At 33.2% G+C, this 25,520-nt stretch overlaps 1 protein-coding gene across 1 annotated transcript in view; it reads left to right on the top strand.

The window, feature by feature from the left end:
- LOC129219209 (uncharacterized) overlaps positions 1 to 25,520 on the top strand; it is a 74,792-nt gene that overhangs the window by 12,192 nt on the left and 37,080 nt on the right. Inside the window, exons 2-4 of the mRNA XM_054853534.1 lie at positions 6,866 to 7,002; positions 12,552 to 12,686; positions 19,458 to 19,595. Of these exons, the coding sequence (XP_054709509.1) occupies positions 6,902 to 7,002; positions 12,552 to 12,686; positions 19,458 to 19,595 (374 nt within the window). The 5' untranslated portion in view covers positions 6,866 to 6,901. The remainder of the gene's footprint in view (positions 1 to 6,865; positions 7,003 to 12,551; positions 12,687 to 19,457; positions 19,596 to 25,520) is intronic.

Here is a 25,520-nt window from a genome sequence, read left to right as displayed (position 1 = left end):
AAAATTTTTCTGTTATGTTGAATCGCTGCTTGTTTTGCAGCGTCAAGCTGAATGTCAACACTTACAATTTTTTTCTCCCGAATGCTAACGAAGTTTTGCGCGGAAATACAAGCGTTCTTGTGATAAGTTAAATTTTGATGGTATCGAAACTGCTCTTTTGCATCCTTCCATCTAGTAAAAGGAGATGTTACTAGAGATTTTGGTACAGCATTATTTCCTTTGCCCACCTCTAGCGAAGCACTGAAAAAGAAACAGTGCAGGCAAAATGCACCATCAAGCATCTCGGAGTATACAAGCCATGGAAATTCGAACAACCAAGTCCGTTGGAATTTTAAGTTTCTTTTACCGCTGACTGGAAATTGGTAGCCTTCCTTGGGTATATGACGAGTTTTTAAGAACTGATACATTTCATCCTCAGAGCATTTCTTCGTCAAATAACAACCTATGTCACTCGGATTCGGTTGCCTACTACAAGATGGAACAGTGTCATGCATTCCTAAAAGATATTTCACATTAATAATAAACAAAGTAACCGAATATTTTTGTTACATGAAAACTAAATGATCTGCATTCGTATTCTTTCACAGCCTGAGAATGTAACAATTTTTCAAAAGAGAAAAAGGCTTTGATAGTTTTTTTCCTTACATTCTAGAAATATGAACCAGAAGTCTTCATTTATGACTCATTTTGAAACTTTCAAATACAACATACGAGATCACCCCCCCCCCCTTCCTCCCAGGTTAATTTGAAGCAACAAAAATACACAGGTATATTTCGATCCTATACCAATTTACGCATTAAACAAAGATTAAGAAACTAGGTATTAAACAAAAACTCAGTATTAAAATACATTTATATAAAATACTAACCTACTGTCCCCTCACGGTTGCTATGGAATTGCAAACGTCTAGCCAAAACCAGTCTATCCAAATCAGGGGGAAAATCAAATATCTGATGAGCGTGTTTCGTTCATTTCAGTGTGACTGCTTAATTTAGAGGTTAACAAACGTATACAAATGCTGGCATCCCTGAAAGCTAATATATGCATCCATTTCCGCCTGTAAACTGGATGTTTGCCTTTCCATCTCATCGGTGGTCGGACTATAAAGACTATTTTTACTAACTTGGTTCGCACTAAAAGTATGAAATAAAATTGAAAAAGACTTCTTGATTATAACCCACAAAAAATGAAATGGTTTTTTTATTTCGTTATGTCGCTTTCTATGTCTTTACATTTATGCTACTTCTAAAGCAGTTAATAAAATTTAAATAAAAATAAAATAGGGAAGAAATGTAGCCGGTGTAATGAAAGTTATTCGTACAGAGCTGCATACCATCCTTTCTCCTCTCAAGTTTTTATCTTTAATCTTATTAGCTCTTTTAGAATTTACAAAAATATCTATTTGAGAGAGAGCAACTGCAATTTTCGAGTGTTATAAACAGAAGTATAGTTTATTTTCTACTTTTTAATACGAAACAAGCTAACAGAAACAGTATTAGATTAATTTCGTTTTTAAACATATTATTTATGTAGGGTAAGGCGGGCTAGTTTAGCATAGGGGCAAGTTGAGCAATCGATATTTCTAGAAAACTATTCACCGTACGAGTAGGCGAAAAGAAGGGGTTATGGGAGGGGAACTCATCGCACGATCTTCAATTGTAGCTCGACAAATGAGTGAAGTATAAGTGCATTCGGTATCAAACGGATGACTTTGACAAGATTTTTGAAGAAGTTAAAAGGTGGTCATTCAAATACGGCTTTGTGCAAAACCGAGGCAAGTTTTTCTTCCCAACAAGAGGACTCTATAAAAAAAATACTTTCTGCATATGGCATCAATCTATTATAGATATTCCCCAAAAGACGTTCGTCGCCTTGCCTGCAAGTGTGCTGTTAAATTTAGCATTAAAATTCCATCCGCCTGCACTCGAAATAAGATGGCTGGAAAAGACTGGCTTACAAAGTTTTTAAAACGAAATTCAGAAATAGCCGCCCAAAAACCAGAACCATTTCAGTTAATTCGCAAAAAAAAAAAAAAAACTTTTTTAAGTTTTGCTAATGTGTCACTAAAAGACTATAAATAAAGAGTTGCTTGTCAAACAGAAATTTTATTTCATCTCTAGTTATTATTTATCTTATGGTTTGGCTAGACATTATAAGTGCTCAACTTACCCCATATCCTTGCTCAACTCACCCCATCTATGGGGTGCGTTGAGCAAGTTTGACCTATTGCATTCCGACAGCTGTAGCTCTTAAACGTGTGCTATTAGCAACAATTTACTATGGACACTTTTGAAAAAGGATACATTACTAAGCCATCGATAGAGACTTATCGTTGTGAAGCTATATCCGCTCAAGTGAAAAATTGCTCAACTAGCCCCACCCTACCCTAATGCTATGCAGTTTTTCTTTCAAAAGTAAAATAAAATTACCTTCAGAAGGGTTCGATGGGACTAATGCTGCTTCAGCAGACTGTGCTTCACTTTCATCAGACGTTAACTTTCTCTTTTTGGAGCAGTCTTTTTCGTCATCTTCATTGTTTTCTTTTGGTTTGAAAAAGCTTGTTATAAGTTTTGCTCGCTTCATCATGCAGCAACTTTCACTTACTGGCTGACAAATCGATTTGATTTCGGTGGATACTTTGGTAAGCAAAGGTCGTTTTGCTATGACCTCATGGCGCCAACAAAAACCTCTATGTCTCGACATCAGGCTGTGCTATCATTTACGGATTCAAAGCCTAATGATCTTTAAAGCAGCAAACAAAAACATTTTCTTCAACTCAGAAATAAAGGAATTGTCCTCAAAGGCTGAGGGAGCAGTGGAAACAAGAAGTTCTGTCTAGAACTAGACGAGCCTACTTTCCCGTATACCCATACTACTTTCTAGTACCTGATCAATATTCTCAAAAATAGCTAAAATCGCAAATTGTTTCAAACATATTTTCCAATATTTTAAGCTAATTTCTAGGAATAAAATATTCCTCACTCATCTAAAAAAATTAGATGCGCAAAAAAAAAAAAAAAAAAAAAAAAAATCGAACAAATAAAATAACAGCACCTTTTAAACAAAGCAGCTTATACACTTTTTTCCATTAAAAAAAATTCTTTAACAGCTTTCAAAACGAAAAAATAATAATTAAAATTAATAAGCTCATTAAAATAAATACATCATATCAAAAAAATAATAATGATAATAAATCGTTTCTTTTTCCCTTATTGCCAAAAATAATTTTTTAAATGAATTAATGCACTTACCAAGATAAATAAAAACAATTAAAATGTCAACGTAAAGAAATACTTTTCATTGTCCAAAAAAAAATCGTCTGCGCATATCTAGGCTTTCTAGGAAGGTTAACAAAAGGACCGTCGTTTCGAGCACTTTCTTGGAAGAAGAATAAGGGGTGAAATTCACAGGTTTGACATGAAGGAAGTACATTTCAACTTCATAGAGGTCATTGAAATTTAAAGCCATTTCGCTCTGTTATCTGGATTAGTACTGTTGGTTGCTCTCTTTCTTAAAATTCTGATTCCCTAGAAAACCGAAATGATAGGAGTGAAAAGAAAGTAGTTGGCTCTTTGTTTAACGACTTTCAAGGGACCACAAAAAATCGTCCTTAAGTAGAAAGCGTCCTTAAATAGAATGCTTTTAACACTACAGTGACCATCTGGGACCGTGAAAAGCCGTCGTTAAATGGAGAAAGTCGTTAAATAGAGCATCGTTAAACAGAGAGCCAACTGAATAAAATGTTTTCACGTGATGAAAAAAGGAAAATTCTAGAATATTTGGCTGTTATTGTCTTTAGTATCGATTTCAAAAATTTTATCATCATATTCCAAATTTCTATAAAGTTTTTTAAAGCTCCAGTATCTCAAAACCTCTTTATCTCGATATTTTTTTCCCTCCTGTGAAATTCGAAATGTACAGATTCGACTGTATGTAATATTCCCACTGCGACGCTCGTAAAATTAAGCATATTTAACAATTTGCAGAATCTGTGACAAAAAAAAAAAAAAAAGGCTACATATACGTGGATGTAACAAATCAATCTCATTTCTAAAGCGAAGTGCCAAAATTTGCTGAATTATCAAAACAAATGTCGCTGCTTAGCGATAGGGCTGCACGGTGTCAACGTCCCCCCCCCCCACCTCTCACAGCGTGTGCGTCTTTATACTTGAGGGTCTCTCATGGAGCTGATTTTTTTTCAATGGCACTGGGGGGGGGGGGGGCGGGGAGCAAAGTGAATATTTGAACATTGTTACCCAGGAAAAAGTCGTTTTGATTTTTTTCTTTCTCTCTCTTTTTTTCCCCAAGAGGGAATGTCTTTCCTTCTTTTTTTTTTGGGACAATCGTTTCGGGGGGGGTTTTGTCCCCAAAACTCCCCCCTTAGCTACGCCCCTGCCCCCCATTAGCGCTAACAGAACGATCTACTCGTTATGATTTGTGTCCACATTTCAAGTATATTTATGCATAATATTTATGTTCTTAGTAGATTATTTGGCCTTTTGAGAAATTCTAAAGAACAAAAAACAGTTTTTTTCCTTCTCTCTTAAAAAGAGAGAGAGAGAGAGAGAGAATAAATACTACTGCAAACTGAATAAATTTCAGTTATCTGAGTGTTCTGATTAAATGAATCTTTTTACTTAGAGGGAGAGTACAATTTTACTGAGTACAATTTTACTTACTTTATAAATACTGTTTAAAAAGTAAGGTAAGTCATAATCATCTAGGTCTAATTGAGTCAGACCTTGTCATTATTGAAATCTAAATAATTGAGTCATCAAAAGTTTTGGAAAAATTTGCTGAAATTTTTTAAAGTCTATAAAAACCTAACAAAGATTGGTAAAATCGTCGAAATCCTTTAACCGAAAAAATGACGAATTTTCGTTAAAATTACAAACAAATCAAGCAAAAATTTGCAGGTAAGAGTGAATTACAAACAGGGCCGAATTTGCCTATAAGGTAACAAGCTATTGCTTAGGGCCCCTGCTTTGAAGTGGGTCCGTAACTCCCCCCCAAAAAATTCATGATTCGTTCCTTAAAAATGGAAATTGCTTGAAAAAACTAATTTCATTTTTAAGTGCTTGAAAACCTTGAATATTTGGAAAAGTGTGGCTACAAACCTTAAATTTTAAAATTTCGAACAAATGGTAGAGGGAGGGGAATGCCAAAATATGTCAAATTCAGCTCCTTGCCACATCCTGTATCAAAAATGTAAAAATCATGGTTCTCACGTTTGTAACATATTATTTGAAATAAATTTTTGTGACTCACATGTTTCATATCTTGCTATTTGTTCAATCCCAAATGCAAAATTTTCGAAATTCTTTTGATGTTGCTTGCTTTTATCTTACTTCTGCATATTGTCAATCTGTTTAGCCCAAAAATAAAATTACACTCTACTTCTATTCCTCTTTGTTTTCAGTTCCACTTGCAACTGAATAGAAGTTGTTGTAATGAGAAATCTATAGTTTTTTTTCTTTTAAATTTAAAATAGCTATTTCTCACAAAGTTAAAACAGGATTGTAAAACTTTACACTCAAGTACTAAAATATCAGACACTGGAAAGTATAAATGAAGTAAATGAAGTGGGTTAAATAATTTTATTTATTCTAGAGTCCTTGAAAATAATTAGATAAGTATTTGAAAATCCTAAGCAAAGTGGGCTCCAATTACTTCTACTGCATATTGTTAATCTGTTTAGCCAGGAAAAAAATGTACACTACCTCTATTCCTTTTCATTTTCTGCACTAATTTATAATTAAAAAAAAGTTGCTGTAATGAGAAATCTATAGTTTATTTTTTCTTTCAAACTTAAAATATCTGTTTCTTACAAAATTTGAACAATACTGTATAACTGTATAATCTGGTTATCAATTTCTATGTCTATACAATTAACCTTTATAAGGCTTCAAAATGCAGAATTTTATATCCATTTTACAAAATTTCCTCCGGGGGAGAAACCCCCGTCCCCCTAAAATTGGAGCCCTGCATCACTCTCTTGATACCAGCTCCCTCTCTTTAGGTCAATTCAAAAAGGACAGCATGAGAACACGCATTAATAAAAACGACACACAAAAAAGTAAAGCATGGACTTATACATCCCAGGAAACACAAAAACATGAGAGTGGGGGGCAATAAAAATGTTGTTAAAAAAAAAAATCCTGCCCCCCAGGAACTGTCCTAAACCCGCCTATGATGAGCTATATTTTTGGTAAGCATTAAGACTAAATTTCGAGAATGGTGCTGGCTTACATTAGCTTTGTCGGAACTGCATAAATATTTTTTAATGGGTATGGCAGTCATCAGCAAAAACTTAAATATAACAGTTGAAAAAATTCTCACTCATAAACCAAAAATTCCCACGAACAATACACCTGCTTTCCCATCTCATCTCACAAATCTAATATGTTCCAAGCCTCGAAATTAACAACTGTCTTCTGGCCCAGGACCAAAAAAACATTCATCAGACCAGAACAATGTAAACTTTATTGGTCCATAGAACCAGTAATGTTTTATTTCAGTTTTCCTTCAAAAAATTGTAAGCATCATCATGTTTTGAAACTGTTCCAAGTATGCTTTTTGTTTACATTGTAGTTAAGACATTCTTAGCAAGAAAAGATAAATTAAATTTTCTACTGTGTTATCACATTTTAGATTATTTTTGCCACCCTATTTCCTTTTTTGCAAATCAACTGTACTAATGAAACTTTAGTTGGTTTAATACCTTTACCAGCATTGGTGAACAGAAAGTTAACTGATTTTTCCCTTGAAAGCTGCTAATCGCTTATGGACTCAATTTGTCTTGCCAATTTCGTTTTATGCATTTTTTTTTTCATTTTTAAAAACATTTTTGTTCTTTTATACCAGGACGCAAGAAAAAAGTGTGTGCGGAAAAGTGACGAGATGATATGTGTGGTTAGCTGCAAATTTGATACATATAATTTTAGTCGCAATCTGTGTTCCTCACTCAGTTTGGGTTCCATTAGAGTAGGAAAGCCACAAAGGTAATTGCTATTAAAAATTTCTATTTTATTTATTTATTTTTTTCAGCATTGTAAGCTCTGCTGTAATTGGGTGGGTGTAGAGAGCACTGTCCTCCAAAATATTTTTTTTTTATTTTAAAGTAAATGCAAGTGCAGGGTAAATTAGTTTCAAATCACCGTTTCTTTTGGTAAGTCCTTTAAAACATTTTTTTCCAATTATGGTACGGTTGTAAGGTTTGATTTGAGAGGAATTCACTTTTAAAATGTTTGCAAACTGAATAATATATATTGTGGAAAATTGAATAAACTTTCTTACTAATGCACTTAAAAAATGAAAAAGCTATAGTATAACACTTTTTCCTCACAAACTTTTCCATCATACTACTAAACCAATGGTCTTTTATTTTTTCCACAATCTTATGATCAGGATTGCCATCTTTTGAAAAACAGTTTGAGGAGTATCTGGTGATTTTGAGGAACATTAAGAAATTTTGCGGAACAGCTCAGAATTTTGTACAAATTTTTTTTTAAACACTAAAGCCTTTTATCTATAGGATTTTTTGAGCTTTGATAACCATTTCAAGCGCTAGCAGTAAAAATACTCATTTTTAAAATAATAAAACAGCATTAAGCACGTTGTCATGCTTTGAGGTGAAAACATGTTTAATCTCCCATATTTACATGTCTATCATAATAAAAATTTTTAAAAAAAGTAAAATAAATTTGATATTGTTATAATCTTAATGAGCTATATCTTTTGTAAGCATTAAGACTAAATTTGGAGAATGGTGCTGATTTACATTAGCTTTGTCGGCACTGGATAAATATTTTTGAATGGGCATGGCAGTCTTCAGCAAAAAGTTAAATATACCAGTTGAAAATATTGTCACTCATAAACCGAAACTTCCCACAAACAATACACCTGTTTTCCCATCTCATCTCACAAATGTAATATGTTCAAGGCTCAAAATTAACAACTGTCTTCTGGCCAAGACCAAAAAAAAACCATTCATCAGACCAGAACAATGTAAATTTTATTGGTCCATAGGACCAGTAAAGTTTTATTTCGGTTTTCATTCAGAAAATTCCACAGATCTGTCTCGTCTCCCTTCAGCATTCTAGATAAGGAAAGGGAATATAATTGTTAGTCAAGAAGAGTGACCATTCCAAGAGGTCGAGTTTTACAACCCATGTTGTAAATCCTGCTGCCTGCTCCCCTTATTTAGAAAAACACCGATTCGGGCATAATCGCACAAATGACGATTGGTATATTTTGAGGACGGATATAATACAGGTTATCATTTCTTTGAGAGGAGGGGGGGGGGTCTCACCCCACTCTACCCCCTCTCGACCCTTCCTAGCTACAGTGGCTCCCAAAAGTTGTTCGTACACCTACGACTTTGAACGAAATAGGCTTCTATCCATTGGTTAGAATTAATATTTTGGAATGGGTATTTAATTGTAAGATCTATGATCAATTTTCAACAAAACTACATGAAAAGTTTTTAAAAAATATTGAAACTTAATTTTTTAAAAATCAAAAAACAAAAAGTGGCGGAAATTTTATCTCACAAAAGTCTTCGTACACTTTGAAAAATGTCTACATATTATTGAATAATCTAACTTTTTATTAAGTTGTTATTTAGTAGAATATCATGCAGTATCAACAATACCCTTTAAACGTCTGGGAATAGATTTCATTCTTTTTTCTTTCTTTTTTTGCGTAATTTCTGAGTAAGTGTTCAACCACACTTCGAGTCATACTGTTTCTAGCTCTATTTTCGTTTCAAAGCCGTATTTTCGTAATATAGCCTCCAGATATCTCTAAATATGTTACATTAAATTCAAATCTGGAGATTGAAGGGGTATTTTCTAAACTTTAGGACAATTTTTGAGGCACTAGAAGCAAGCGTTGAATACTTTGTGCTTTTTATCGTTACCTTGGTAAAAAACAAAGTTGCTTCCGATAACCAAATTTTTGGCTAAGAGTTTAAAATTAGTTTCTGAAATAATTAAATGAACAGCATGATTCATTATTTCATCAAAAAATTCCAAACAACCTAGTCCTAATGCTGATATGCACCCTCAAACAAGAAAACCTTCATCATCTTGATTAACTGGTCCAACTAAGTTCTTAAGATTAAGTTCCTAATTTTTTCTTCTATTTACAATTATACAACAATTTTAACCAAAAATGTTGAATTTATTTTTATCTGTAAGTAAGATGTAATTCCAAAATTTTTTGAGCTTATTTATCATTGATTTTGCGAGGAAAAGCGTAAGCTTTCTGTTTTTTGTACGGTCAAGAAAATTTCTGCGGGAAGAGGTCTCATTTAATCCAGCTAACCAGAGAACTTGGCGAACAATTGTAGGGGAAAATTAAATGTAAAAATTTTCACTTAACTCTGCATAAACTTTTACAGCACTCCAATCTGTATTTTTCATAATTTTTTTAACTGTAAATCTCCGACCACGCTTTGCCAGTTTTGCCGGTTGAACTTTTCTTACCTTGTTTTTGGTCCGATTCTTTTCTTTAAAGCATTTTATCAAGCACTTTACTATAGAATGGAATAAATAAACTAATTTAGAGACATTTCAAACCAATTTACCGCTACTGCGAGGAAAAAAATTCAAATTTCGAATGATGTTTGTGGTTTTTTACGAATACTAGACGTTTTAAAGTAATAAGCAAAATATTAAGGAATAAATAAACAAAAAATTAAAGCTAAATGACCTTTAAGGGTCTACACACTGCCAAAATATTAAAAAAATGGCATATGATAATTTTAATCATGAATTTATTCGGAAATATTTGAGTGTACGATGACTTTTGTGGCGCTTTATTTCTCTGTCTCTTCATATTTTGACCCATTTCAAAAAGAAGGTCTGTCAATATTTTGAAAAAACTACTGGGTTGTATTTAGAATGACATAGGAATGATGTGAAAAAATATTGGACTTCATATTCGAATTCAATTTCGTGTTATTTTAGTTTTACTAAAAAATTTCAAAGTGTACGAACACTTTTGGAAGCCACTGTATACGGCTATTCCAATTAAAGCAAGTATCTTCATGTGTATATCAATAGTACTTTTTAGCCTACTTTCCCAGTAAAAGTCAGAGAAAGAAGAAAAAAGCATGAAAGAAGGCTTAATGCATCTTAAAAATATCCCGAAAAACAAAAAAAGTCAAAAATAAATAAAATAGATAGATAAATATTGAAAAATTAAAAATTGGAAAGCAGGGTGTTGAGATGGGGAAAAATGTCTGTCGGTCTGTTTGTCTGTCCCCCCCCCCCCTAATAACTTTTGAATGAATAGTCCGATTCGAACAAATTTTTTTTTTGTTAGAAAAATCTCGGCGAGGACATCTCATTCCCATAATTCATTTTTTGATTTGAACAATTTTTCGTTCAATTTTGAACAGTTCAAAAAACTTAACAATAGCGCCTACGGGGAAATTCAAGGCAATTCCGAACTGTGAGGCAAATTGGCTTCAAACAAACTTTGTAGGAAAAAGCTTTTGATGAAAAACTTGTATATAAAATATCTTTTTGATTTGAACAATTTTCCATTCAATTTTGAACAGTTCAAATCCCTTAACATTAGCGCGTACGGGGAAACTGAAAGTCAATGTAGATTCCGTACTTAAAGGCGGATTTACTTCTAACAAATTTTGTTGGAAATAGCTCTTGACGCCAAACTCCAGACTTCGACTCCGAGAATTTAGGGGCACTTGACTCCGACTCCTGTGCCCGACAATTAATCGAACTCCGACTTCGACTCTGACTTCGTAGCTTTGGCAAAAATTTATAGACGGAGGACAAATGACTGACTCCGATTCTTAGATATTCGACTCCGACTCCTTTACCCCAAAATGAGATTGACTCCGACTCCGCAGCTATGGTTTTGACTGTGAAACAATTATTGTTGATCTGACTTGTTTTTATTTTTACGCTAAAGTTTTAGTTTAGGTATTCAGTTTTCGGCGAATAAACTCGAAGTCATTTATGTTTCTACATAAAGATATGCGCAGATGATTTTTTTTTTTTTTTTGGCAATGAAAATTATGTTTTTATTTACTTTGGTAAGTGCAATAATTCATTTAAAAAATTGTTTTTGGCAACAGGGGAAAAAGAAACGATTTTTTTTTTATATGATGTATTTATTTTAATGAGCTTATTAATTTTAATTATTATTTTTTCGTTTTGAAAGCTGTTAAAGATTTTTTAATGGAAAAAAGTGTATTAGCTGCTTAGTTTAAAAGTTGCTGCTATTTTATTTGTTCTTTTTTTTCTACGCAGCTAATTTTTTTTTAGATGAGTGAGGAATATTATATTCCTAGAAATCAGCTTAAAGTATTTTAAAAATATGTTTGAAAACATTTGCGATTTTAGCTATTTTTGAGAATATTGATCAGGTACTAGAAAGTAGTATGGGTATACGGGAAAGTAGGCTCGTCTAGTTCTAGACAGAACTTCTTGTTTAAAACAAGATGCATACTCCTTACTCAGACGAAGGCGACTTGTAAGTGGTCAAAGAACTCAATGGAACGAGAAAAGTTCTTCTGGCAAGCAGGCCCGGATGTATAAATTTTGGGGCCCCCTGCAAAAACTCTGTAGGGCGACTCCCCAGAGGCCAGCAGTGTGTACATTCGTACCGCTAATAAGAACTTAGTGCTAGTTTTTTTTTTTTATTTATTATTATTTTTTCAATTTCTTGGGACATTGTTCCATTTCAGGTCGTGTCCCCCCACCCCCTGTACTGCGTGGTTTGCGGGTACGCAGGGCCTGCTGGCAAGACTAACTGCATTTTATCAGAATAATTTTGTCGAGTATTTTACAAAGACAATTTTATGCTGAAATTGTGGGAAGAAAAGGGAAAATCCAAACTCTAGGGAAAATCCAAACAAAGGCACCTGAAACCAGGGGCCCCCTAAGACTCAGGGGGCCCTATTGGAAGCAATCAGCCCGTGCCTAAAATTCATGATTAAATATCAATTTTCATGAGTTTTGAACATTTTCCACTTAAAATTATAGCTTTCCACGACAAATTCTCAAAACAAAAATTTTGGTTTTGAGGATAGGCCAGTTCGCAGCTCCGAGGCCCCCTGCTTTTCTGGAGGCCCCAGCTAGCGCCTCATGCGCTTATGCGGTGATCTGCCACGGCATCAGACCAGAACAATGTAAATTTTATTGGTCCTTAGGACCAGTAAAATTTTATTTCGGTTTTCGTTCAAAAAATTGTAAGCATCATCATGTTTTGAAACTGTTCCAAGTTTGCTATTTGTTTACAATGTAGTAAAGATATTCTTAGCAAGAAAAGATAAATTAAATTTTCTACAGTGTTATCACATTTTAGACTATTTTTGCCACCCTATTTCCTTTTTTGCAATCAACTGTACTAAAAAACTTTAGTTGGTTTAATACTTTTACCAGCATTGGTGAACAGAAAGTTAACTGATTTTTCCATTGAAAGCTGCTAATCGCTTATGGATTCAATTTGTCTTGCCAATTTCGTTTTATGCATTTTTTTTTTCATTTTTAAAAACATTTTTATTCTTTTATACCAGGACGCAAGAAAAAAGTGTGCGGAAAAGTGACCAGATGATGTGTGTGGTTAGCTGCAAATTTGATACATATAATTTTAGTCGCAATCTGTGTTCCTCACTCAGTTTGGGTTCCTGTAGAGTAGGAAAGCCACAAAGGTAATTGCTATTAAAAATTTCTATTTTATTTATTTATTTTTTTCAGCATTGTAAGCTCTCCTGTAATTGGGTGGGTGTGGAGGGCACTGTCCTCCAAAATAATTTGTTTTTTTATTTTAAAGTAAATGCAAGTGCAATGTAAATTAGTTTCAAATCACCGTTTCTTTTGGTAAGTCCTTTAAAATATTTTTTTCCAATTATGGTACCGTTGTAAGGTTTGATTTGAGAGGAATTCACTTTTAAAATGTTTGCAAACTGAATAATATATATTGTGGAAAATTGAATAAACTTTCTTACTAATGCACTTACAAAATGAAAAAGCTCTAGTATAACACTGTTTCCTCACAAACTTTTCCATCATACTACTAAATAAATGCTCTTTTATTTTTTCCACAATCTTATGATCAGGATTGCCATCCTTTGAAAAACAGTTTGAGGAGTATCTGGTGATTTTGAGCAACATTTAGAAATTTTGCGGAACAGCTCAGAATTTTGTACAAATTTTTTTTTAAACACTAAAGCCTTTTATCTATAGGATTTTTTGAGCTTTGATAACCATTTCAAGCGCTAGCAGTAAAAATACCCATTTTTAAAATAATAAAACAGCATTAAGCTCGTTGTCATGCTTTGAGGTGAAAACATGTTTAATCTCCCATATTTACATGTCTATCATAATAAAAATTTTTTAAAAAAGTAAAATAAATTTGATATTGTTATAGTCTTAATGAGCTATATCTTTTGTAAGCATTAAGACTAAATTTGGAGAATGGTGCTGATTTACATTAGCTTTGTCGGCACTGGATAAATATTTTTGAATGGGCATGGCAGTCTTCAGCAAAAAGTTAAATATACCAGTTGAAAATATTGTCACTCATAAACCGAAACTTCCCACAAACAATACACCTGTTTTCCCATCTCATCTCACAAATGTAATATGTTCAAGGCTCGAAATTAACAGCTGTCTTCTGGCCAAGACCAAAGAAACATTCATCAGACCAGTGGCGGATCATGTGATTGTGAGGCCCCAGGCGCAGCCTGATCCTGAGGCCCTCACAACAAAAACGATAGAGTCTTACTAATATTAACAATGCTGGAAATCATAACTTTTTTTATTTTTTGAATAAACGAACAAGCTTTGGGGGGGGGGGGACAGTTACATTCTTATTTTAAAGGGAAAAAACGACATTTCTGAGCCCCACTCCCAAAAAAAAAAAATACAGTGAAAAATTTTGCCTCCTATATTAGTACGTAATTTAGTCAGTACAGGGGGAGAAATCCTCCGAGCCCCGCTTTCTGGCATTTACAGGGGTCTGAGTGGTGATTTCAAAAATTTTAGGATACAATTTTGATAAAATTTTAGGACAACAGATATCAAGTTTTTTTTTTTTTAACTTAAACGTAATGTATAAGCTTGATTTTCGCAGTGGATGATAAAACGTTTCAAATTCAATCTTGAAAATTACAATACAATGCATTCAATCTTTTATTCTTTAACACAGTGACCAGTATGAAATAAAAATAAATGTACATATGTCCAATTGCTTCTTTACTTGCTTTGTTGTTGTTGAAAAAATGTCCTTAATAAGGAGTGTTTAAAAGCAGAGTGCAAGGTGCAAGTCCAAAATTTATTGCATTTTTCTTTTTATCAGATAATCTGATACTTTTTGGTACCTCAAAATCATCAAAAATACCCCTGTAAATTCCAGATAAATCATTTAAAGATGCAAATGAATAATTGTTTTTTTATGGCAACTAAAACTATAAGAAAACCTCCGCTTACGAAATTTTATCTTGGAGTGAAATTGAAACAAAAGCTTTGGATTGCTTCATTATAACCAATATGTTTTCAGTAAAAGACAAAGAATATGGAATTTATAAATGCGGCTTGATTTTTCAAGCTACTTGTCAACCTCTTATGTCTCGCCGCATCAGCATAAGACAATACCTGTGAAAATAAAATGCTTTAAATTCATCCCTGTCTGCATGGCACCATGCGCTAATTTTGCATCTATTTTTCTCTGCCTTTTCAACCACAGGGAAGAGAATTTCGTTTCCCATGGCATTTAAATAAAACAAACTGTTATTCACATTTTTAAAACAAAAAGTTAGTGACTAAATTTAAAAATTATATGTGCAAGAAATAATCCAACTTCACTGAACAGAAACACAAATAAAAGCAAACTGAGTCTTTGTATTGGAAGAACAAGCTAATGCTCAGACTACAACGCAAGGTAAGCATTATAAAAATAAATATTACTTCCCACCTGGGGACAAACCATTTAACTTTTGTTCTAAATAAGCTTTTTGAACCAGGTGCTTACATATGGGTTCTTATTTTGTTGTATAGCTTTTTTGTAGAATAGGAATGACTGCAAGATTTAGAAAGTATAGACAAAGCAGTTTTATATTGAGCATTTGTTTTTGTTAACTGCATCCCCCCCCCCTTCTCTAGAAAAAAAAGTAGCAGCAGCATAGGTTTTTCTCTTTCTTAAAAAAAAAAATTCTTAAGGTCTACGAAGTTTATCTTGTCTTACAATACAGGCATATCAGCATGAAAAGTTTCATTTTTCTGCACAAGTAGGGAATATAGTGTGAACATTATAGAAATTTTAGGACAATTCCTAAACCTGGGCATTTAGCAAAATCTCAGCTTTGCTCAGTTTACCAATGCAAGTATAATTCAGTTGTGCAATCAGAAAAAAGTCCAAGGAGGGCGATGCACTTAGCAAAAAGAAGAGAGAGAAAACTTGTAATCTGATAAGGAAAGGGGGGTTTGGGGGTTCTCCCCCGGAAAATTTTTGAAACTTGGAAGGTTTAAAAACGCCATTTTAGACTTTCTTTGCTGATGTTTATGGACAAAAAGGTGAAGTTGTCTCAGCGGAAAGTGGTAGAAATTGAAACCTTAAAAACTCGATTATGGGCCATTTTATTACGTTAAGGTAAGGGATGGAGCCCAGGGAGTGCCCCCAATACTTTTTTTAAAAAAAATAGATCAAAATCAATTCTCTGCCCCCCCCCCCTTCCCAATTTAGAAATTGAACTTTCAAAAACACTATTGCAGACAAAATTTACATGATAAACAATTTTTACGGGAAAGAGGTGCTGGGGCTCTTCTATGAAATTTTTTTTTTTCAAAATTATGGTCCTAAAAACTTCAGCAACATTTTATATTCAGGGGCTATACCATTTTAATTTTTTCTAAGTGTAGTTTAAAAAATTTAATTTTTTTATGATAATCAAGAAAGTCTGTTTGGGGACCTTTGCTCGAGTATTCTCTGAAATTCAAAGAGTTCATCGGCTTTTGGAGTCCTGGGTGGTAATCCTAAGGCGTATGCTTAGAAGTGGGGTGATGAGGAGAAAAGTATAATGAGTTCGTGCGCGCAACTATGAACAAAAATCCAAGTGAAATTCTTGCTCTCATATTTTTCTTTTCCTGAAATTATTTATATACTTCTGAAATTCAAAATTCGTAATTTAATTTACTTTAATATTTGAAAATTCTGATTCTTCAGAAGTTTTCAAGCAAATCTTAAAGCCTATGTTATATATATATATATATATATATATATATATATATATATATATATATATATAAAATTAAGCAAACAGAATTACAAATATTAAACAATTTTTTAAATAAATAATGATGATAAAAAGGAAAAATGCAAACAGCTATTAAGTAGGAATTGATAAAGAGTGAATCCAGAGCTCATCAGCCGTGGAGGATTCATTAATTATGGTCAAAAGACCAAAATTTTAACTATAAACTAGAAGAGAATGTTTAAGCTCCAGTACATGTAATATAGAGTAACAATGGGCAAACACATCACTTGCTAAGCTAAAAACAATAAACTAGAGCTCAAACCTAAAACTAAAAGCAGGGGGTTTCGCCTCGACTAATTAGGAAAACAAGTTCCGATAATTAGCCTTCCACGGAACAGTACCTGCCTATAACAAAATTGTCTTACCTTGAAATCCACGTAAACAAAACCAAATCCATTGTTCAACCTGATAAAAAAACATTCCATTTGTCAACAAAACATTAAAAACATAAATACAAATCCAGAAATCAGTCCATAGACATACCGAGTCGCATGTTTCGCACGTGTAAAAAATTCATCCACCCCGGTGATTCATAAAAAATGGTTTGTCACGGTTGTATCATACATTTACACAGTTAAACAGTTTCAAAAGAAGCGAAATGCTCATCGAAGGCTATACTTAAGCAAATGTTTTCAACTAGATTTTTAGGGAAGTTATTATTAAAAAGTAAGTTTTTGAGTACTGAAATTTCTTGCTTAAATGCAGAAATGGTATTGCAAATTCTTTTAATTCTGATAGCTTGTGAAACAATAATGCCAATAAAAACCTTTTTACTTAGGCAGGAGGAAAAATCTTGTAAGCTGTTAACTGTGAAATTGAATTCACGTCTTTTATCATAGATTGTAGTGGAACAATTTGAGTCAATTTGTATGTTGATATCCAAGAAATTAAAGCTATTTTGATTAGAACTGGTCTTTTTGAGCGTTAATGAACTATGATAAATAGTTTTGCTAAGTTCAGAAAAATTAGGAAAATTTATACACAAAAGGTCATCAATGTATCTGCAACAAAGAGGTGTAGAGGAAGGATTGTCAATTAAATATTTTCTCTCATAATATAAAAGAAAAAGGTTGGCTAATGTAGAGCTAAAATTAGCTCCCATTGCTATGCCATTAATTTGTAGAAAACATGAATTACCATTTTTGAAAAAATTATTGAAAATACAAAATTTAAAAAGACCAAGAAAAAACAATTCATTAAAATCAAGGGAATCCTTGACTGAATTAAAAAGTTCTGAAACAGAGGAAAAAAGTTCAATGAGTGGGATATTGGTGAAGAGGTTTTCAAAATCAAAAGTTTCTAAGTAATTTATATCAAGCATATTAAGTAAATTGATGACTTCAACACTATTATTAACAATCCAGAACCAATTCATTTGTTGAAGTTTAAGTTGTTCACTTAAGTTGTTCACACTTAAGTTGCACTCTACCCCCTCTCAACACTTCCTAGCTACAGTGGCTCCCAAAAGTGTTCGTACACCTACGACTTTGAACGAAATAGGCTTCTATCCATTGGTTAGAATTAATATTTTGGAATGGGTATTTAATTGTAAGATATATGATCCATTCTCAACAAAACTACATGAAAAGTTTTTAAAAAATATTGAAACTTAATTTTTTAAAAATCAAAAAACAAAAAGTGGCGGAAATTTTATCTCACAAAAGTCTTCGTACACTTTAAAAAATGTCTACATATTATTGAATAATCTAACTTTTGATTAAGTTATTAATCAGTAGAATATCATGCAGTATCAACAATACCCTTTAAACGTCTGGGAATAGATTTCATTCTTTTTTCTTTCTTTTTTTGCGTAATTTCTGAGTAAGTGTTCAACCACACTTCGAGTCATACTGTTTCTAGCTCTATTTTCGTTTCAAAGCCGTATTCTCGTAATATAGCCTCCAGATATCTCTAAATATGTTACATTAAGTTCAAATCTGAAGATTGAAGGGGTATTTTCTAAACTTTAGGACAATTTTTGAGGCACTAGAAGCAAACGTTGAACACTTTGTGCTTTTTATCGTTATCTTGGTAAAAAACAAAGTTGCTTTCGATAACCAAATTTTTGGCTAAGAGTTTAAAATTAGTTTCTGAAATAATTAAATGAACAGCATAATTCATTATTTCATCAAAAAATTCCAAACAACCTAGTCCTAATGCTGATATGCACCCTCAAACAAGAAAACCTTCATCATCTTGATTAACTGGTCCAACTAAGTTCTTAAGATTAAGTTCCTAATTTTTTCTTCTATTTACAATTATACAACAATTTTAACCAAAAGTGTTGAATTTATTTTTATCTGTAAGTAAGATGTAATTCCAAAATTTTTTGAGCTTATTTATCATTGATTTTGCGAGGAAAAGCGTAAGCTTTCTGTTTTTCGTTTGGTCAAGAAAATTTCTGCGGGAAGAGGTCTCATTTAATCCAGCTAACCAGAGAACTTGGCGAACAATTGTAGGGGGAAAATTAAATGTAAAAATTTTCATTTAACTCTGCATAAACTTTTACAGCACTCCAATCTGTATTTTTCATAATTTTTTTAGCTGTAAATCTCCGACCACGCTTTGCCACTTTTGCCGGTTGAACTTTTCTTACCTTGTTTTTGATCCGATTCTTTTTTTTAAAGCATTTTATCAAGCACTTTACTATAGAATGGAATAAATAAACTAATTTAGAAACATTTCAAACCAATTTACCGCTACTGCGAGGAAAAAAATTCGAATTTCGAATGATGTTAGTGGTTTTTTACGAATACTAGACGTTTTAAAGTTTTTGAACAATGTAAATTTTGTTGGTCCATAGGACCAGTAAAGTTTTATTTCGGTTTTCGTTCAAAAAATTGTAAGCATCATCATGTTTTGAAACTGTTCCAAGTTTGCTATTTGTTTACAATGCAGTTAAGATATTCTTAGCAAGAAAAGATAAATTAAATTTTCTACAGTGTTATCACATTTTAGACTATTTTTGCCACCCTATTTCCTTTTTTGCAAATCAACTGTACTAAAAAACTTTATTTGGTTTAATACTTTTACCAGCATTGGTGAACAGAAAGTTAACTGATTTTTCCATTGAAAGCTGCTAATCGCTTATGGATTCAATTTGTCTTGCCAATTTCGTTTTATGCATTTTTTTTCATTTTTAAAAACATTTTTTTTCTTTTATACCAGGACGCAAGAAAAAAAGTGTGTGCGGAAAAGTGACCAGATGATGTTTGTGGTTAGCTGCAAATTTGATACATATAATTTTAGTCGCAATCTGTGTTCCTCACTCAGTTTGGGTTCCTGTAGAGTAGGAAAGCCACAAAGGTAATTGCTATTAAAAATTTCTATTTTATTTATTTATTTTTTTCAGCATTGTAAGCTCTGCTGTAATTGGGTGGGTGTGGAGGGCACTATCCTCCAAAATATTTTGTTTGTTTATTTTAAAGTAAATGCAAGTGCAATGTATATTAGTTTCAAATCACCGTTTCTTTCAGTAAGTCCTTTAAAATATTTTTTTCTAATTATGGTACCGTTGTAAGGTTTGATTTGAGAGGAATTCACTTTTAAAATGTTTGCAAACTGAATAATATATATTGTGGAAAATTGAATAAACTTTCTTACTAATGCTGTCAAAATATTTGATATTTTTTATTTGTTTTCTTGACTTTCCGGTACCGGGGGAATAATATTAATAATACTTACCTATTTTTATGTGAGTGGACTCTCCATATCTTGATGCCGCACTAATTAAATACAGTCCCAAAACTTTCGTTCATTCCTGCATGCGTAGTAAGAAATGTAAACAAACCGCACGGTGCTTGATTGACGGTTCAGTTAAAATCACAGTGAAAAAAAAATCTTGTCCGTCAATGTAACTGTTTCAACGAAATTAAGTGTTGGCAAGAATATTTATTTGAGTTTTCTTAGTGAATTTCATCGACCTTGCAACCAAGAATATGTAAATTGTGTGGAACGTCATCGAAGCTGTATTTAAGCGGTGGACATCCGTCCATCGATCTCTCTCTCTCTCCCCTGCAACCATAACCAGGATGTCTCCTCCGGCATAAGTTGTTGTGGTGGGCTACCAGCCCTTGGATCTACCGTCCAATTGATGATGGAATAGCGTTCCACTTGATCTACATGTCAAATGAATATGACCGGCCAGCCTTATGGATGTTTCAAGACTTCGTTTGGAATCAACTGGCGGAAGATGATTTGATATCGCTGGACAGTTTTTCCATTATCAAGATGAACTTTTTTAGGAGCACCTGTGGTATAACTATTCTATTTATTGTTCATGTTCGCTGCAATATTTTTATTATTGCTGTATAGGATTCTACAAGAATAATATATTTTTAAGAAGCCTTTTTTTCTTGTTAACATGTTGTATTTTAGTACTAATAAATGTTAATGATTTGCTTAAATATGCTTTTTAATTTGACTCAACCAAGACACATTTGTGAGGTCCACCAAGAACTTTAATTAATTTTTCCTCCTGACATTTGGTAGCAGAGTTCGTGGTTACCTCTGTGTCTTGGTATTTTGAGTTTAAATTTTAAAAATGGAAAAAGATTACAAAAGCATTAAAAAGTTAAATAACCAAAACTGGTCAACATGGTCAAGGGATATGAAAATGATTCTTATAGAGAGGGACCTGTGGGAAATAACAAAAGATAAAACATTAAATCGGGAAGTGCCCGAAAACAAAAAGAAAGCCAATCAGGCTTTGGCATTGATTTATTTAAATATAAATGATGAACTTAAACAATTAATATTTGAAATTGAAGATCCCCAGGTCGTTTGGGAAACTCTCAAACAAAATTTTGAACCCTCATCCCTGGCCAGAGTTGCTAGTTTATGGGAAGAATTTTTTTCATGTAGAATCCTAGAAAACGAAAGTATTGGGATGTTTGCATCAAGGCTAAGGATAATTTTAAAACAGTTACAAGAAAGTAATTATGTAATGGATGAAAAGTTACAAAGTTTTCAACTTATTAGAAATTTATCTGAGGATTTTCGGGGAATTGTACAAAATATATACCGTTGGGAAGAAAAAAAATTCACATTTTCAAATGTCTTAACAGAATTGTTAGCTGAAGAAGGACGGATTAAGTACCTTAATAATGGGGAGAATGGCAAGGGCAAATCAGTGGTGATGAGTGCCACCTCAAGATATGGAGAATCCTCAGGGGGAAAGTTTAAACAGAAAACATGTTTTCTATGCAAGAAGCCCGGACATTTAGCAAGTCAATGTTGGCATAGAAGTAAAAATAAAAGTAGAAATTTTTCAAGGAAAGAAAATGATAAAGCTAATTCAGGACATGAAAATGGTAGAAATGAGAAATTTGGTTTTTTCTGTACTATTAAAACAAACCATGAGGTTTTAGAAGCCAGTAAAAGCGATCCAAATGAGGGATTTGCAGTAGATACTGGGGCCACTGCTCATTTTTGTGGGAACAAAAGGTTGTTCTTTGAACTAAATGAAGTAAAAGATGTTCAAATGGAAGTAGCAGTAGGCGGAGTATAGAGCCAAATAGAGGGAATTGGTAAAATCATTTTTAATGTTAAAGTAAATTGAAAAATTAATGAGATAACTTTGAATGATGTATTTTATGCTCCTGGTTTAAGACGGAATCTAATGTCTGGTCGTTGCATAGATAAACATGGGTTCAATTTTTCTTGTTCAAATGGTAAATTATCAGTGTTTAAAGGGGGGAGAAAAGCTTTTGATGCATTTTTAAAGGATAATTTGTATTATGTAAAACCTTTTTCATATGTTTTTAAAGAACCCAAGCCTTCAGTATCAAATTGTAAAATTTTTGAAAATTCTAATCAGATCAATGGGGAAAAATTGAGTCCCTTGAATCTGGAAGTTTGGCATAAGCGGTTTTGTCATGAAAATAATGAAGATATAATGAAAACAGAAAAACATGTGTAGGGACTAGCTATAAAGAATAAGAATGCTCCAAGTTGTGAGCCTTGTAAATTAGCCAAAAACCGCAGGGTTTCTTTCAAACCGGTTCGGGGGATTCAATCTCGTACCCCATTGGGACTAATTCATATGGATTTAATGGGGCCTGTAAATACTCCGTCTTTGGGGGGCTCGAAATATATTTTGTGTTTAATTGATGATTTTTCTCGTAAATCTGTTGTATATTTCCTGAAATCGAAGGACGAAGTGTTTGAATATTTTGTAAGGTTCCAGAAAAGGGCTGAAAGGTTTACAGGGAAAAAAATTAAAGAAATCCGTTCAGATAACGGTAAAAAATTTAAAAATGCCCGTTTTGAAAATTACCTTAGGAACCAGGGTATTAATATACAGAGAACAAACACTTTTAGTCCTGAAATGAATGGAATAGCAGAGAGATACAACTTAACCTTAATGAACGGGGTAAGGACCCTTCTCAGGGAATCAAATTTACCAGACTGTTTTTGGGCCGAAGCAGCCTTATGTTTCAATTACGTTCGAAATAGGACTTGTAACAGGAAGAGAGAAGACTCCTTTTGAGTTGTACTGTGGCAGAAAGCCATCGGTTAAACATTTAAGAATTTTCGGATGTATAGCCTACGTAGGTCGGCCAAAACAGAAATTGAAAAATTTAGACATGAGGGCATATCAAGGTGTAATGATCGGTTAGGAACTGATGTGATATACCCCACCCTTGGCGACTTTTTCCTGTTGGCGCCAAGAAAGCGTCGCCAAGAAAACGATGTATGACGACATATGTCATACATCGTTCTTAGCGATGCTTTTTTAGCGCCAACAGGAAAAAATCAGATAAAAAAACATGATCAAAGCACTTCAGAACACAATATATATAAAAACAACATAAAAGCACAACAAAAAACATCACGAATATATGCTTCAAAAATGTACAGGGCCGGGGTTTTTTGTAAACATATTAAAATACAATGAAATAAATTATTGTATTAATTACAAGTCGAAATTAATGCATTAATTGTTTTTTCATCATTTCTCCGGGATACGAGCCCTTGGTCTCATAGTACTTTCGTAATGAGACCTCGGCTCGCCGGCCTTGCCTCGGTCTCATTACGAAAGTACTATGAGACCTCTGGCTCGCCAGGACCTCGCTCCGCTCGGTCCGTTATCCCTCCGACTGTTAATATACATTACAGTCGGAGTATGGTCACAATTATGTATATTTATGTATATTATGCATATTCATGTGTATGTACACCCAAGGGTGGCTCCTTCCGTTCAGTGTACAATAATGACACAGTTTTAAGTGTGAAATATGCACCATTATTGTGCAGATTTATTAATAAAATTCAGCATTTTTAAGAGTACAACCGAAAGAACTTTCAATTGTTAACATAAAATTCAGTACCTAAAGGAGGCACGTTAATAGAATGTCTAAATAATTCGTGGCATCGATAAGAATTAACTTTTAGAACAAAGTAACCGTACTATTTCTGTAAAATTAATTTACATACAGTAAAAATAAAGTTAAAAACTACAAGAATCCCTCAAGGATTTGTAAAAACAAAGAATTTTGGAAGTGAGAGGTTTTTTTTGAATTCTAAAAAAAAGAACTTACCTTTTTATATGGTATAAATATTCACACTCAGTCTAAAACAATACATCATATGTCAATGGCACGTTACAGATACACACCACGTTGGAGTTAACTTTTAATTAACCTTCAAGTTTGAAGAAACTGGCATTTTCTAATGTTTTTACTTCAAAACACAACTACTGAATTTAAACTAACACAAAATAAGCATTCCTGTAAGGTATATTGCACGAAACAACACCACGTATCTCTCCTGCGTGAAACCCAAACAACCCAAGTAAACAAGTTTGAACAGATCTGTAAGATTGCCTTCGGGTTGCTAAACACAGGTTAGTTTGACCAGGGATGGCATGCATAAAAAATTATCGCCTCATTGGCGAGAAAAATATTTTAATTTTGTGCAAAAAAATCGAATGTCGCCAAATGGGGGGGTATATCACATCTGTACCATCGGTTATGCCATAAACACTAAGGGCTATAGGATTTGGAACCCCGAAACCCGGGAAGTAGAGGAAACAATCAATGTTAGATTTGATGAATCCCAAATTTGGGGGGAAAATAAACAAGAAGTTAGCCGGGAAGGGGGGGACAGTTTTACTTATATAAGACCTTTAAGTGAAATGGATATCAAAGAGGAAGAAATTAAAACCACCCCTACAAAATCTTGGACATCTTGTCGTGAAATTCCATGGGTGAGAAAAGCAGTTCAAAGAAAAAATGATACTCGCTTGGACATTTACTATTTGATTGAAGGCGAGGATGTCAAATTAAGGTCTAAAAATGATGTAAAAAACTACTGCAATTCCCATAATATAGAATTTGATCAGGATGTTTTCGATTTTTCCACCAAAAATAATGAATCGGGTCCAGTTGTTAACTTAAATTCAGATAGGGGGGGATGAAGAAACAATAAATCTTTTAGAAGCAAACATTTCAGAAATTATCATTCCAAATAATTACAAGCAAAGTTTGAGGACTCCTGAGAGAGAGAACTGGCAACAAGCAATGGCTGATGAAATGAACGTAATCCGCCAAAGAAAGGTCTGGTCATTGGTACCACCCCAGAAAAATAAAAAGGTGTTAGGAAACAGATGGGTGTATGACCTTAAAACAAATGATAAAAATGAAGTGGTGAGAGATAAGGCTAGACTTGTTGCTCAGGGAAACCGCCAGGAATACCCAGAATCCTATTCTCAAGTTTTTAGCCCAGTTATTAGTTTTTCTCTTGTCAGAGCATTTTTTGCAATCTTTGTATGCTTGTTGGGTTGGTTGCATTTTCAAGTTGATGTAAAAAAATGCATATTTATACGCTGATTTAAACGAACAAATTTTTATGCGCCAGCCTGAAGGATTTATTGATCCATACCATCCAAATTATGTCTGTAAACTAGAAAAATCACTATATGGGTTACACCAATCAGGTTGTAACTGGTTTTTTGAAATTGATAGTGTTTTAGAAGGCCTGAACTTTAAAAAATTGACTAGTTGTAATTGTGTTTATACCTATAATAGTGAAATTGTTTTATTAATGTATGTTGATGACATAATAATTTTTGGAAAGGATCAAAATCATATAAATCATGTTTTAAGTAAATTGAAATTGCATTATGATATCAAAGAAATGGGAAAAACGAAAAAATTGTTAGGCGTAGAGTTCATACAAGAAGGCAGGGAACTGTTTATCCACCAGCTGAGCTACATATCAAAAGTGTGT

This window comes from Uloborus diversus, chromosome 3 (assembly GCF_026930045.1).
Source record: "Uloborus diversus isolate 005 chromosome 3, Udiv.v.3.1, whole genome shotgun sequence".
Classification (NCBI taxonomy): domain Eukaryota; kingdom Metazoa; phylum Arthropoda; class Arachnida; order Araneae; family Uloboridae; genus Uloborus; species Uloborus diversus.
This window is presented reverse-complemented; position numbering and strand designations above follow the sequence as displayed.